This window comes from Tamandua tetradactyla, chromosome 8, assembly GCF_023851605.1.
Source record: "Tamandua tetradactyla isolate mTamTet1 chromosome 8, mTamTet1.pri, whole genome shotgun sequence".
Lineage (NCBI taxonomy): Eukaryota > Metazoa > Chordata > Mammalia > Pilosa > Myrmecophagidae > Tamandua > Tamandua tetradactyla.
This window is the reverse complement of record NC_135334.1, coordinates 72,087,316-72,104,495: the sequence shown is the minus strand read 5'-3', so window position 1 is coordinate 72,104,495 and position 17,180 is coordinate 72,087,316. Positions and strand designations below refer to the sequence as shown.

General features: G+C 35.9%; 1 protein-coding gene across 1 annotated transcript in view; it reads left to right on the top strand.

Moving 5' to 3' along the window:
- MRPL48 (mitochondrial ribosomal protein L48) overlaps positions 1–17,180 on the top strand; it is a gene marked incomplete at its 5' end in the record, with an annotated part of 129,816 nt that overhangs the window by 92,417 nt on the left and 20,219 nt on the right. Inside the window, one exon of the mRNA XM_077114719.1 lies at positions 6,408–6,577. Within this exon, the coding sequence (XP_076970834.1) occupies positions 6,408–6,577 (170 nt within the window). The remainder of the gene's footprint in view (positions 1–6,407; positions 6,578–17,180) is intronic.

The following is a 17,180-nucleotide window of genomic DNA, read 5'->3' as shown; positions in this document are numbered from 1 at the left end:
CAGGAATGGAAGAGGAGACATAACTACTGACCTCACAGAAATAAAGGAGGTAATAACAGGATACTATGAACAACTTTACGCTAATAAATACAACAATTTAGAGGAAATGGACGGGTTCCTGGAAAGACATGAACAACCAACTTTGACTTAAGAAGACATAGATGACCTCAACAAACGAATCACAAGTAAAGAAATTGAATCAGTCATTCAAAATCTTCCTAAAAAGAAAAGTCCAGGACCAGACGGCTTCACATCTGAATTCTATCAAACATTCCAGAAAGAATTAGTACCAACTCTCCTCAAACTCTTCAAAAAAATCGAAGCGGAGGGAACACTACCTAATTCATTCTATGAAGCCAACATCACTCTCATACCAAAACCAGGCAAAGATATTACAAAAAAAGAAAACTACAGACCAATCTCTCTAATGAATATAGATGCAAAAATCCGCAATAAAATTCTAGCAAATCGTATCCAACAACACATTAAAAGAATTATACATCATGACCAAGTAGGATTCATCCCAGGTATGCAAGGATGGTTCAACATAAGAAAATCAATTAATGTAATACACCATATCAACAAATCAAAGCAGAAAAATCACATGATCATCTCAATTGATGCAGAGAAGGTATTTGACAAGATTCAACATCCTTTCCTGTTGAAAACACTTCAAAGGATAGGAATACAAGGGAACTTCCTTAAAATGATAGAGGGAATATATGAAAAACCCACAGCTAATATCATCCTCAATGGGGAAAAATTGAAAACTTTCCCGCTAAGATCAGGAACAAGACAAGGATGTCCACTATCACCACTATTATTCAACATTGTGTTGGAGGTTCTAGCCAGAGCAATTAGGCAAGAAAAAGAAATACAAGGCATCAAAACTGGAAAGGAAGAAGTAAAACTATCACTGTTTGCAGACGATATGATACTATACGTCGAAAACCCGGAAAAATCCACAACAAAACTACTAGAGCTAATAAATGAGTACAGCAAAGTAGCAGGTTACAAGATCAACATTCAAAAATCTGTAGCATTTCTATACACTAGCAATGAACAAGCGGAGGGGGAAATCAAGAAACGAATCCCATTTACAATCGCAACTAAAAGAATAAAATACCTAGGAATAAATTTAACCAAAGAGACAAAAAACCTATATAAAGAAAACTACAAAAAACTGTTAAAAGAAATCACAGAAGACCTAAATAGATGGAAGGGCATACCGTGTTCATGGATTGGAAGGCTAAATATAGTTAAGATGTCAATCCTACCTAAATTGATTTACAGATTCAATGCAATACCAATCAAAATCCCAACAACTTATTTTTCAGAAATAGAAAAACCAATAAGCAAATTTATCTGGAAGGGCAGGGTGCCCCGAATTGCTAAAAACATCTTGAAAAAAAACGAAGCTGGAGGTCTCGCGCTGCCTGACTTTAAGGCATATTATGAAGCCACAGTGGTCAAAACAGCATGGTATTGGCATAAAGATAGATATATCGACCAATGGAATCGAATAGAGTGCTCAGATATAGACCCTCTCATCTATGGACATTTGATCTTTGATAAGGCAGTCAAGCCAACTCACCTGGGACAGAACAGTCTCTTCAATAAATGGTGCCTAGAGAACTGGATATCCATATGCAAAAGAATGAAAGAAGACCCATATCTCACACCCTACACAAAAGTTAACTCAAAATGGATCAAAGATCTAAACATTAGGTCTAAGACCATAAAACAGAGGAAAATGTAGGGAGATATCTTATGAATCTTACAATTGGAGGCAGTTTTACAGACCTTAAACCTAAAGCAAGAGCACTGAAGAAGGAAATAAATAAATGGGAACTCCTCAAAATTAAACACTTTTGTGCATCAAAGAACTTCATCAAGAAAGTAGAAAGACAGCCTACACAATGGGAGATAATATTTGGAAATGACATATCAGATAAAGGTCTAGTATCCAGAATTTATAAAGAGATTGTTCAACTCAACAACAAAAAGACAGCCAACACAATTACAAAATGGGAAAAAGACTTGAATAGACACCTCTCAGAGGAGGAAATACAAATGGCCCAAAGGCACATGAAGAGATGCTCAATGTCCCTGGCCATTAGAGAAATGCAAATCAAAACCACAATGAGATATCATCTCACACCCACCAGAATGGCCATTAAAAACAAAACCGAAAATGACAAGTGCTGGAGAGGATGCGGTGAAAGAGGCACACTTATGCACTGTTGGTGGGAAAATCAAATGGTGCAACCACTGTGGAAGACAGTTTGGCGGTTCCTCAAAAAACTGAATATAGAATTGCCATACGACCCAGCAATACCATTGCTGGGAATCTACTCAAAGGAATTAAGGGCAAAAACTCAAACGGACATTTGCACACCAATGTTTATAGCAGCGTTATTTACAATTGCAAAGAGATGGAAACAGCCAAAATGTCCATCAACAGACGACTAGCTAAACAAACTGTGGTATATACATACGATGGAATATTATGCAACTTTAAGGCAGGATAAACTTATGAAGCATGTAATAACATGGATGGACCTAGAGAACATTATGCCGAGTGAGTCGAGCCAAAAACTAAAAGACAAATACTGTATGGTCCCTATGATGTGAATCGACACTCGAGAATAAACTTGGAATATGTCATTGGTAACAGAGTTCAGCAGGAGTTAGAAACAGGGTAAGATAATGGGTAATTGGAGCTGATGGGATACAGACTGTGCAATAGGACTAGATACAAAAACTCAAAAATGGACAGCACAATAATACCTAATTGTAAAGTAATCATGTTAAAACACTGAATGAAGCTGCATCCGAGCTATAGGTTTTTGTTTTGTTTTGTTTTGTTCTTACTATTATTACTTTTATTTTTTTTCTCTATATTAGCATTCTATATCTTTTTTGGTTATATTGCTAGTTCTTCTAAACCGATGCAAATGTACTAAGAAACGATGATCATGCATCTATGTGATGATGTTAAGAATTACTGATTGCATATGTAGAATGGTATGATTTCTAAAAAAAAGGACAGCACAATACTACCTAATTGTAATGTAATTATGTTAAAACACTGAATGAAGCTGCATCTGAACTATAGTTTTTTTTCTTATATATTTTTGTATTTTTCATTTTTATTTTTATTTTTTCTCTATATTATCATTTTATTTCTTTTTCTGTTGTCTTGCTATTTCTTTTTCTAAATCGATGTATATGTACTAAGAAATGATGATCATACATCTATGTGATGATATTAAGAATTACTGATTGCATATGTAGAATCGAATGATTTGTAAATGTTGTGTTAGTTTATTTTTTTAATTAATAAAAAAAAAATAACTTCTGCTCATGAAAACATACCGTTAAAAAAAGTGAGAAGGCAAGCTATAGAGTAGAAGAGGATACTTGCAATGTGTATATTTAACAAAGGATCATATCTAGAATATATAAAAAACATCTATAAATAAGTAAGAAAAAGGTGGGTGTTCTGGCTTGCTAGCTGCTGGAATGCAATATGTCAGAACAAAACGGCTTTTAAAAAGAGGAATTTATTGTTACGAGTTTACAGTTCTAAGGCATGAAAATGTCCCAATTAAAGCAAGTCTATAAAAATGTCCAAATTAAGGTACCAGCAAGAGGTTACCTTCACTTAAGGAAGGCTGATGAGGTTCAGGATTTCTTTCTCAACTGAAAAGGCATGTGGTGAAAAGCTAGCAGCATCTGCTAGCTTTCTCTCCAGGCTTCTTGTTTCCTGAAGCTCTTCCAGGGACATTTTCCTTCTTCATCTCCAAAGGCTGTGTGGACTCTCATGGTTTTCATGGCCCTGTTGTAGCTCTCTCCAAAATGTTTCTTTTTTTAAAGGATTCCAGTAAACTAATCAAGACCCACCTGGAATGGGTAGAGTCGCATCTCCCTCTCATGAAAGGTTAATACCCACAATTGGGCACGTCACATCTTTGAGATAATCTAATCAAGTTTCCAAATCCGAGGGCTGAATAAGGATTAAAAGAAACAGCTGCCTTCAGAAGTGGATCAGGATTAAAACATGGCTTTTCTAGGGCACATAATCCTTTCATACCAGTACATTCCACACTCTGGACCCTGAAAAATACATTCATTCCATCGCAGTATCAGAAAACCTCACAGCATTTCAGTAACAATACGAAATCAAAAATAGTACACAATCTCATCAAAGTTAGTTGCAGGCATGGTCTGTCCTAAGGCAAAAGTCTCTTCTGGCAACCCAGTTTAAAAATGTGTGAAGTACTTGAATAGGTAGTTCACAAAAGAAAATATCCAAATGGCCAGTAAACTTATGGGAAAGTGCTCAAACTCAATAGGCATAAAGGAAACGCAACTTGAAATTTCAATACACCGCTACCATATAGCCATCAGAATGGCTAAAAACAACAAAAAATAAAAACCATGAAACTATATAGTAAGTTTTATAATTATTGACAAGAATGTAAAGCATCTACAATTCTCAAATTCTTCTGGTGGGAATCTAAATTGAGAACCACTTTTCAAAATTGTTTGAGAGTATCTACTAAAATGAACACATACCTACTCTATAAAGTAGTTCCGTTTGCAGGTGTATCTTCAATAGAAATGTATATGCATACTCACTAAAAGGTACATACAAGAATGTGGGGTAGTGGTGCTATTTGTAATAGCCCCATTCTGGAAACAGCACAAATTTCCACCCACAATAGAAAGGATATAGAAATTGTAGCGTATTCATTCAGTGGCGTACCAGAGCAATGAGAAGGAACGGATGCTGTTTCACACAATGCACAGATGAATCTTCAAGCATAATGACTGAGAAAAGTCAGATACAAAAGAGAACATATTCTGTCATTTCATTTTCATAAATTTAAAGCCCATAAGCAAAATAACCTTATGGGTTTTAAAGTCAGGATGGTGATTACCAATTTAGAAGTTGTGAGGGGGATTTTGGGGATACTGTTAATGTTCTGCTTCTTGTTCAGGGTACAGATTATACAGTTGTTTTCCCTTTGTGAAAGTTGGAGTATACAGTATGAAAACTACATTGCAATAAAAATTTTAATTAAAATTGCTAAAATACAAAATGTGTAAAAGGGAAAAAGTAAAAAAACTCCATCCCCGCCCCCCGCCATGCCCCAACCACCAGTTTATTTATAGGCAACTAATGATATAATATTTGTATGCATCCATTCAGAGATACTTTTTGGTTATACAAGCAAATATTTATGTAATTATACACGCACACATACATACATGTATATATTCTCCCCCAACCACTCTTTATTATATGTATGATAATATTTTGACCATATTAATTCTGGTTTGCTTTTATCATTTAATTTATCTTAAAGATCCTTCCATATCAGTACATAAAGAAGTGTTTATTTCTTATTACTGCTGCATAAAGTCCTAGTGTGTGGATATGCCGTAATTTATTTTATTTTATTTTTTTCCCAGATGGGCCATGGTGCCTCAGTGGCAGAGTTCTTTTTGCCGTAATTTATTTAACAAGCTGCCTCTTGGAGGACATTTCAGTTATTTTCAGCTGAGAAACTCTCTTGATCTGGATATATGTTGTAGTAAATATCTGTTTTTCTAGACCTCATTTTAATTTTTTATAGCAGCCTGCATAGGTTGAAATGTAGTAAAGCAGTACTTTATATGAAAGGAAAAGGCAGAAATAAAATAATTTGTTTCATATCTCATTTCTCAAAAGGAAAGTTATATAAATAAATAGAGAGTTTCAGAACTTAGAAGGGCTGGAAGAAAACTGATGCTGTGTTCCTTGCTTCTGATTTCTTTAAGATTCTGATGAAAGCTAAGGATTTTCTCCTCAGAAAAATGTACATGTAATTCAGGGGGTTTAGAGACCCCTTAAATCCTGTGCATGGGTTCCAGGTTAAGAATGTTTCATCTAGGTGGGCCACGGTGGCTCAGCAGGCAGAGTTCTTGCCTGCAATGCTGAGGACCAGATTTGTTTCCCGGTGTCTGCCCATGCCAAATTAAAAAATAAAAAAAAAGAATGTTTCATCTAGTGTAACTCCATCATTTTACATATAGGCAAACTGAGAACCAGAGATGGGAGGTGAGTTGCATAACAAGTTAATGGCAGAAGTTAGTCACATGTATTCATGTTAAAGTAATGCCAGCAATATTCCCTCTCCTTTCATTGCCTGATGTCATAGCCTAGACTGACAAGGGAGGGAATCTGCCCAGTCCTTCCCAGGAGAACATCAATTTGTAGGTGGGGCTGAGAACAAAATAGTGAACAAATGTGTTTATTTGAAAGATTGCTTTTTCTTTATATCATGATGGTATGATTAGAATTTCTTACATAATACTTTAATTTATTTTCTTTCTCTTTTTGTTTATTTCCTATTCAGCCCAAGAAGAAACGGGGAAAAGTGGAAGTGAGACCCATTAATCTGGGAACAGATTATGAATATGGGGTTTTAAATGTTCATCTGACATCATATGACATGGTCCTGACAGAAAATTATGCTCAATATATTCACAACCTTTGCAATGATCTCTCCATTAAAGTTGAGGAAAGGTATGAAAGGTGTCTTTGCATGGAATATCCTTGGTGGGGATAGCATGCTCTGCTTTTTCTTTTGACTCATGTTATTTTTTATTTTTTAATTTTTTATTTATGATACATAACCACATACAGACACAAACATTCTTATCATATGATTATTCCGTTCTTGTTATATGATCAATAACTCACACTATCATCACATAGTTATATATTCATCATCATGATCATTTCTTAGAACATTTGCATCAATTCAGAAAAAGTAATAAAAACAAGACTGAAAACAATTCATACATATATACCCCTTACCCCTCCCCTTCACCGATCACCAGCATTTCAATCTACTAAATTTATTTTAACATTTGTTAAATTTTAACATTTTATTTATTTTAACATTTGTTAGACAGAAGGAGCATCAGACACAAGGCTTTCACAGCCACTCAGTTACACTGCGACAGCCATATCATCATAAAATTATCTTCAAGAAACATGGCTACCAGAGCACAGCTCCACATTTTCAGGCAGTTCCCTCCAGCCTCTCCATTGCATCTTGACTAATAAAGTGATATCTGTTTAATGCATAAGAATAATCTCCAGGATAACCTCTCGACTCTGGTTGGAATCTCTCAGTCACTGACACTTTATTTTGTCTCATTTCGCTCTTCCCCCTTTTGGTCGAGAAGATTTTCTCAGTCCCTTAATGCTGAGTTCCAGCTCATTCTAGGATTTCTGTCCCGCCTTGCCAGGAAGGTCCACACCCCTAGGAGTCATGTCCCATGTAGAGAGGGGGAGGGCAGTGAGTTTGCTTGCTGTGTTGTCCAAGAGAGAGAGGCCACATCTGAGCAACAGAACATGGTCTCTTGGGGGTGACTCTTAGGCCTAATTTTAAGTAGGCTTAGCCTATCCTTTGCGAGATTAAGTTTCGTGTGATCAAACCCCAAGATTGGAGGCTTGGCCTATTGCTTTGGCTGTCCCCACTGCCTGTGAGAGTATCAAGAATCTCCACTTGGGGAAGTTGAATTTTCCCCCCTTTCTCACCATTCCCCCAAGGGAACTCTGCAAATACTTCCCTGTTCACTGTTCAAATCACCCTGGGATTTATCTGGGCATCACTCTGGACAAACCTACAAAATCTCCTGCCCTACACACGGTTCCAAGTACTATGCTGTTCGATTAAACTGTCCACAGAAGTTATATTAGGAAATGCACTAGTCAAAATATAAATTTTGTACCAAATAAACATTTTTTGCTTTAGTCTCACACATATGTTAAAGTTTTAAGTATTAATTACCATCTATTTTCAACACTCTGCATTATTGACATTCCTTTGTTCTTCCTCATGCAGAAACATTTTTAAATTTGCACGTTTAGTCACTATCATTATACACTCTAGGCATTCCTAGGTTATACCATCTCAGTCTTTATTGTCTATCTTTCGTTCTGATTTCATTTGTGCCCCAGGCCTCCTCCCTCTATCATTCTCACATTCAGCTTCATTCAGTGTTCTAACATTATTGTATTACTAACTCATGTTTTTGACATATAATTTATAAGTAGTAAATTTACTCTTTTTAAAAGTATAGCTCTTTGAATTTTGACAAATATATGTAGCTGTGAAACCACTATCACAATCAAAATATAGAACAATTCCATTATTCCACAAAGTTCTTTGATGCCCAGATGCTCCCACTCCTAGTCCCTGGAAACCACTGATCTATTTTCTGTACTTATTATTTTAACATCTCCAGAATGCCGTAATGAAGTCATACGGTATGTAGTTGTTTGAGTCTGGCCTTTTTCAGGTAGCATAAGGCATTTGAGAAAACATCCATGAAAGTATTTTATTGCTGAGTAGTATTCCATTGTATGGATAGATATCAATTGGCTTATCCATTCACCACTTCATGTATATTTGGGTTGTTTCTTTTATGCTTGTGATTTTGAATAAAATTACTATAAGAATTCTCATACAGGTTTTATGTGCACATATGTCTTATCTCTTCAGTAACTACCTAGGACGGAGATTTCTAGGTTGTACAGTAAATGTATGTTTAACTTTATAAGAAACAGCCACACTATATTCCAAAATGGAGTACCATTTTATAGTCCCATCAGCAGTGTATGAGCATTCCAGTAGCTCCTCAAGTATATCTTTTGAAAAGTTGAGGCTTTTAGGTTTGTAGAAGTCTACTTTATCAGATTTTTTCTTTTATGTTTTTTACTTTTTGTGTCATATCTAAGAACTCTTTTCCTAACCTAAGGCCACAGAGATTTTCTTCCATGCTTTCTCCTAGATGGTTTTAAGTTTTACATTTAGGTCTATGATCCATTTTGAGTTACTCTTTGTATATGGTGTGAGGTATGGGTTGAAGTTACTGTTGTTGCATATGGATATCCAATTATTCCTGCACCATTTGACAAAAAATTTTCTTTCTGCATTGAATTTTCTTGGAAATCTTTGTTGAAAGTCAATTGACCATATATGTGCACATCTATTTCTAGACTATTCTGCTATATTGGCCTAAATATCTATTCTTATTCCAATACCAAACTGTCTTGATTACTGTAATTTGATTACTGCAACTCCAGCTTTCTCTATTTTAAAGTTGTTTTGGCTATTTTAGATCCTTTGGTTTTCCATATAAATTTTAAATTCAGTTTGTTGATTTCTACAGAAAAAAAATGCCTGATGGGATTTTGATTGGGATTGTGTTCAGTCTATAGATCAATTTGGGGAGAACTGACATCTTAACTATGTTGAGTTTTCTGATCTGTGAACATGGTATATCTGTCCATTTATTTAGTTATTCTTTGCCTCCTCTGCTTTTTATTTATTCTTTGGATTTGTTGGAAAACTAGAGGAAAGGAACTAACATTTTCTGACTATGTACTCCAGGCCAGGCACTTTATGTGTCTTATCTCAGTGTTTTGCAAAGTGTGTGATGTCCTGCAGTTTGCCTTAAATAACATTAAATCACATGGTGGGAAATTTCTTCCTTTTTAAATTCTCACTTAACCCTAACTGTGACAAGGAGAAAGTCTCTGTGTAGTGCTTAATGTCCTTAACACTGCTTTAGCACTTCCTAATTGTTATAACAGATAGGAGACCTCAGGCTGTCTTTGGCAAGCGCTAGAATCTAGCTGGCATTTTATAACATTATTTTGTTTTCATTGCATTTATTTTTAACTTATTTATGGTCACTGATACTGGTTTTCCATTTATAATAGTAATACAAAGTTTCTTTTTTTTAATGATAGGTTTATTGAGGTATGGTTTACATTCAGTAAAACTCACCCTTTTAGTGAATATGAGTTCTGATAAATTCACATAGTCAAGTGAATACCATCATAATCAAGATACAGGATATTTCCATCATCCTAAAGGGTTCTCTCCTACCTCTTTGTAGTCATCCCCACTACCACCACCCACCCTGGCAACTACTGATCTGTTTTTTGCCCTGTAATTTTGCCTCTTTCAGAACATCAGATAAATGGAATCACATAGTATTTATCATTTTGAGTTTGGCTTTTTCATTTAGCTTAATGCATTTGACATTCATCCATGATAATGCCTGTTTCAGTAGTTTGTGCCTTTTTATTGCTAAATAGCATTTCATTGAATGGATGTACCACAGTTTGTTTATCCATTCACCTATTAAAGGACATTTGGGTTGTTTCCAGATTTTGGCACTTATAAAATAGCTGCACCAAAAACATGTACAAGTTTTTGTGAAAACATAAGTTTTCATTTCATTTAGGAGGACGATTGCCATGCTGGATGGTAAATATATGTTTAAATTTATAAATAATTACCAAACTGTTTTCCACAGTGGTTGTATCTTTTAATATGTCTATGAGCAATGTATGAGATTTCTAATTGCTCCATATCTCAACTTTCTTCTCTTTTCCTTTTTTTAACTTTTTACCTCAGAGTATGTTCAAACCCACAGGCCAGTTAGAAAAACAATAGAAACCTCATAAAGAGGATCCCAACAGACTCCTCTTTCCCCAGACACCAGTCCAACACTCCTAACTATTTGCCACATCACTGCATCAGTGCATTTATCTGTCCATCTCTCCATCCGTCCATTCTTCTATCAGCCCATTTTCTGAACACTTGAGTGTAGGTTGCATACATCTTGCTCTTCAGACACTCACCACTGCCATGCATATGTCCCAAGAACAAGGACACCCACCCATATAGCTATCTCAGGTGCAGCCACCAAGCTCATAAAGCCCAAAATCTACACTCCACATTCCAACCCTTTCACTTATCCCAATAATGTCCCATGGAGCTTTCTCTCCTCCCTTGCTAGAGCCCATCAGGGATCATGCATTGCCTCTAATTGCTATTGTCTCTTCCTTCTTTTTCTTTTTCAACTGTGGGTACATATATAAAATACAAACTTTCCCATCGCTACTACTCCCAAGCATACCATTCAGTGGATTATTCACATTCACATCACTCTCACCACCCTCCATCAGCACAGCCTTCCCATTTCCCCAAACGGAAACCATATACCCATTTTGCATTAGCTTCTCATTCCCCCTGCCCCCTGCCCCTGGAACCTGTACTCTAATTTCTGTTTCCAGGAGCTTGTATATGCTTTGTGGTTATCATGGGGTATAACTTTAAAATCCTAAATCTATAACAAACTTGTTTGCTTTGATACCAACTTAACTTCAGTAATATATGCAAACTGCATTCATATACTCCTCCATTCCCCCACCTTTAAGGAGTTCTTGTCACAAGTTAACATGTTTATACATTATGAGTCCAAAACCATTGATTTATCATTACATTTGATGCACTTGTCTTTTAGATTTTGTAGGAAGTGAAAAGTGGAGTTACAAACCAAAAATTCAGAAGTACTGGCATTTATATTTGCTGCCATCTTATCCCTCATCAATGATATTTATTTCTTTTTCATGCTTCAAGCTGTGGTCTGTGGTTCTTTCCTTTCAATCTATTTACTCTCTTTAGCATCTCTTTTAGGGCTGGCCTACTGGTGACAGATTCCCTCAGCTTTTGTTTATCTGGGAATGTCTTCAACTCTCCTTATTTTTGAAAAACACTTTTGCCAGATATAGAACTCTTGGTTGGCATTTTTTGCTTTCAGCACTTTAATATGTCATGCCACTGCCTCCTTGCTTTTATGATTTCTGATGAGACAATGGCACTTAATCTTATTGAGCCTCTTTAGTATGTGACACATTGCTTCTCTCTTGTAGCTTTCAGAACATGTCATGTGACAGTCTGAGTATAATATGCTGGAGAGTAGACCCTTGTGGCATTCTTTTGAGCTTCTTAGATGCATATATTTACATCTTTTCTTTAATTTGGAAAAATTTCAGCCATTATTTCTTTGAATATTCTCTGTGCTGTTTTCTCTCTTCTCCTGGAACTCCTTCAATATTACATTGACACACTTGATGGTGTCCCACAGGTTCCTCAGGCACTGTTCACTTTTCTTCATTCTTTTTGTTCCTCAAAGTGGATGGTTTCACTTATCACTGATTCTTTTCTTCTGCCAGTTCCAATCTGCTGTTGCAACTCCTCTTGGAAATTTAAAATTTCTGTTACTGTGGTTTTCAGCTCGATTTGGTTCTTTTTCATCATTTCCATCTATCTATTGACATTCCCTTTGTGTTTATCTATTGTTTGCCAGATTTCCATAACTTCTTTTTTCCATGTTTTTGTTTAGTTCTTTGAGTGTGAGAACCAGTTTTTCAAGTTTTTGGTATGTCCAAGATCTGATCCTCCTCACTGGTGCTTTTAATGCTTTAATCTTCTCCTTTGCCTGGGCCATCACTTCCTGTTTCTTTTTATGGTTTGTAACCTTTTGTAGAAACCTGGATATTTCAATATTTTAATGGGTTATTGCTGAAATTTAGACTGAGATATCTGTTCCTTGAGCTTGTATCTACCTGGTGTTGTGATCAAGTTTTCCTTGAGTGCCAGGAGCTAACATTAAAAAAAAAAACAGAAGGGAAAAAAACCCCTTTCCTAATCTTTGCAGATTGACCTTTCAAGTACTCTCTTTCAGAGATTTTCCCTACAATGCATTATATGAGAATAACTCCAGGCCAAATTATATAAAGTCCCTGATCCTTTCTATAGGTGTTTTGTCTGGAGCATGAATATGTGACCCTAGGGATTTCCCTATTTACATGGTTACAAATAACTCCTCTTCCCTAGAGAACAGTCTCCTCATAGTCCTTTCCCCTTATGTGACAAGGGTTACTCTGCTCCCTGCAGAACTGGGACCAGGGATCCATACTGGAATGTGGGCTGTCTCCATGCCAAGATGATAAGAGGTGAGAAGAAGCCTACTCGAGTACCAGGAGATCTTTTTCTTTTAAGCAGTTTTTTTGTTGATTTGGTGCTCATCCTGTTACTGTAGTCCTTTGTTTTCTGGAGCTTTGAGAAAGATGTTTCTGCCAGTTCTTGGTGGTGGTTCAAAGCTTCTGTGTAGAGACAGAGTCCTGGAGCATCTCATGCCACCATCTTGATCTGTGTGGGCTTTGAGTTTCTTCCTTAAAATAGCTTTTTTTTTTTTTCTTTTTTTTTTTTTCTTTTACAATTGCTACCAGTCACTAGGTGTTAACCAAGTTTCTTTTAAAATAGCTTTTTAAAAGGGGATTTTATTTAGAGAAAAATACTAAATAAATAACAACAATTTTAGGTGGTTTGCCATTGTGTACAAGTTAGCACACAGCAAAGTATGTGTGTATGGCAAAAATTATACTTATTTTTCATTTTCACACAACTCTGTGAATTAGATATTAGTATTTTTCCATTTTACAGGTGAGGAAACCAAGGCTCAGAAAAGTTAGGTAATATGCCAGAAGTTACAGAATTAGTAAGTCACCTGAATTTAAACTCACTTGTGCCTGACGGCAGTATTTTTAATTATAGTGGGTCTTATTTTAAGTTTTGTTCTTTTTTAGGCAACTTTTAAATTTTATTTTTGTGTAGGCTATACATTCACATGGTTCAAAGCTCAAACAGCATGAAGAGTAAATGGTATGATTCTCCTTGTCCTCAGCCACTTAGTTACTCTCTCCACCAGTCACTGATGTAATTTATTTCTTGAAGATCCTTCCAGAGCTGTTTACACATCTGTGTCCTAATGGTAGCATACTATACCTGTTGTTAGGCCACTTGCTTTTTTAACCTATGAACATTTCATAGAGATATTTCCATACATAGAAAGTATATACACATACTCATTCATATCTGCACAATATTCTCCTAGTTTATTTAGCAAGTTCTCTGCTGAAGAACATTTAGGTTGTTTACAATTTTTTGCTACTGCAAATAGTTCTGCATTGAATAAATAACATTGCACATTTGTCATTTTGCACAAGTGAGAATATCTATAGAGTAAATTCTTCAAGGTGGAATTGCTTCATCAAATGTTTATCTGTCAAAGTGTGAGATTATGACAAATATTGCAAAATTGCCTTTCATTGGGGTTGCTTCAATTTCTATTCCCACCAGTAATGTGTGAGGGCTTTTTTCTCCACACCTACGCATATATGGTGAATTGCTCTGTTATGATTTTTTAATCTAAGTAGCTCAAGCCATAAAAAGGTTATAAACTATGCCATAAGCCTGGTGAAAATAACATTCTTATTCTTTCTCTTCCTCTCTCTTTCCCATCAGCAATTTTTGGATCCACTTCTGTATCTCTAAGTAGGCTGATTCAAGTTGGAATAATAGGGAGTGAGGATGATTTACTTGCTTACAGAGAGAGGGGCCACATCTGAGCCACAAAAGAGGTCCTCTGCCAGATAAGCCCTGAAACCTAGAGGGCCCAGCCTCTCCAGAATACCAGATAGTTCCATCACCCTACCTCATATTAGTGATATACCCTTCCAACATGAAAAAATTAGAATGGCTATACCCCAAACACCCCTAAAGAAAAAGATGGAAAGATCAAAGGTAATGTTGGAATTATACAGAGAAGATAGGACTTAACAAATGTTTATGAATGCTGAACCATTAAATTGATATATCTTTTAGCCTCTAGTATCTTAGAGCAGCTAGAAGTAGAAACCTGTAATTTGAGCAGGGACTCAGGGAATTGAATAACAACATAAAGCACATGACCGTTTGTGTTGTGGGTGTCCCAGAAGGAGAAGAGAAGGGAAAAGGAGGAGAAAAACTAATGGAGGAAATTATCACTGAAAATTTCACAACTCTTATGAAAGACTTAAAATTACAGATCCAAGAAGTGCAGCATACCCCAAACAGAATAGATCCAAGTGGATGTACTCCAAGGCACTTACTAATCAGAATGTCAGATGTTAAAGAGAAATAGAGAATCTTGAAAGTAACAAGAGAAAAGAAATCCATCACATGCAAGGGAAGCCCAATAAGACTATGGGTAGACTTCTCAGCAGAAACCATGGAGGTGAGAAGACAGTGGGATGATATATTTAAGTTACTATAAGAGAAAAACTGCCTACCAAGAATTCTATATCCAGCAAAATTGTCCTTCGAAAATGAGGGGGGAATTAAAACATTTTCACAGTAAAAAATCATTGAGAGAATTTGTGACCAAGATACCAGCTCTGCAAGAAATACTAAAGGGAGCACTAGAGACAGATAGGAAAAGACAAGAGAGCGAGATGTGGAGAAGAGTGTATAAATGAAAACTATCAGTAAAAGTGAATAGAAGAAAAATTAGATGTAAATTCCATTTATAATTGCAACCAAAATAATAAAATATTTAGGAGTAGATTTAACTAAAGAGACAAAAGACCTACACAAAGAAAACTACAAGACATTGTTAAAAGAAATCACAGAAGACCTAAATAAATGTAAGGGCATACCATGTTCATGGATTGGAAGACTAAATATAGTTAAGATGTCACTTCTACCTAAATTGATTTACAGATTCAATGCAATACCAATTAAATTCCCAAAAACTTACTTTTCAAAAACAGAAAAACCAAAAACCAAATTTATCTGGAAGGACAGGGTGCCCCGAATAGCTAAAAATATCCTGAGAAAGAACAATGAAGTTGGAAGTTTCATGCTACTTGACTTTCAAAACAGCATAGTACTGGCAAAAAGAAAAATATTCTGACCAATGGAATCGAATAGAGTGTTCAGATATAGACCCTCTCATATATGGACAGTTGATCTTCGGTAAGGCAGTCAAGCCAAGTCACCTTGTTCAGAACAGTCTGTTCAATAAATGGTGCCTAGAGAACTGGATATCCACATGCAAAAGAATGAAAGAGAATCCATATCTCACACCCTATACAAAAATTAACTCAAAATGGATCAAAGACCTAAACATTAAATCTAAGACCGTAAAACTTTTAGAAGAAAATGTAGGGAAATATCTTATAAATCTTATAATAGGAGGCAGTTTCCTAGACCTTACACCCAAAGCATGAGCATTGAAGAAAGAAAGAAAGAAATGGGAACTCCTCAAAATTAGATACCTTCGTGCATCAAAGAACTTCATCAAGAAAGTAAAAAGACAGTCTACACAATGGGAGACAATATTTGGAAACGATATATCAGATAAAGGTCTAGTACCCAGAATATATAAAAGTACCCAGAATATATAAAGAGATTGTTCAACTCAACAACAAAAAGACAGACAACCCAATTACAAAATGGGCAAAAGACATGAACAGACACTTCTCAGAAGAAGAAATACAAATGACTAAAAGGGACATGAAGAGATGCTCAACTTCTCTGGCTATTAGGGAAATGCAAATCAAAACCACCATGAGATATCATCTCACATCTACCAGAATGGCCATTATCAATAAAACAGAAAGCCACAAGTGCTGGAGAGGATATGGAGAAAGAGGCACACTTATCCACTGTTGGTGGGAATGTCAAATGGTACAACTGCTGTGGAAGGCAGTTTGGCGGTTCCTCAGGAAGCTGAGTATAGACTTGCCATATGATCCTACAATACCATTGCTAGATATCTACTCAGAGGAGATGAGGACAAGGACACAAACGGACATTTGCACACCAGTGTTTATAGCAGCATTATTTACAATTGCCAAGAGATGGAAACAGCCCAAATGTCCATCAACAGACGAGTGGCTAAACATGCTGTGGTATATACAGACAATGGAATATTATGCAGCTGTAAGACAGAATAAAGTTATGAAGTATGTAACAACATGGATGGACCTTAAGGGCATTATGCTGAGTGAGATTAGCCAGAAACAAAAGGACAAATACTGTATGATCTCACTAATATGAATTAACATTAATGACTGAACTTCGAGAATTGCAGTTAAGAACAGAGACCATCATGAGATAGAAATAGGGTAGATATTGGGTATTTGAAGTTGAAGTTGAATACAGATTGTGCAACAGGACTGATTGTAAAAATTCAGAAATGAATAGCACAATACTACCTAAGTGTAATACAATTATGTTAAAACACTGAATGAAGCTGAATGTGAGAATGATAGATGGAGGAGGGCTGGGGGCACAAATGAAATCAGAAAGAAAGATAGACAATAAAGACTGAGATGGTATAATCTAGGAATGTTAGAGTGTATAATGATAGTGACTAAATGTACAAATTTAAAAATGTTTTTGCATGAGGAAGAACAAAGGAATGCCAAT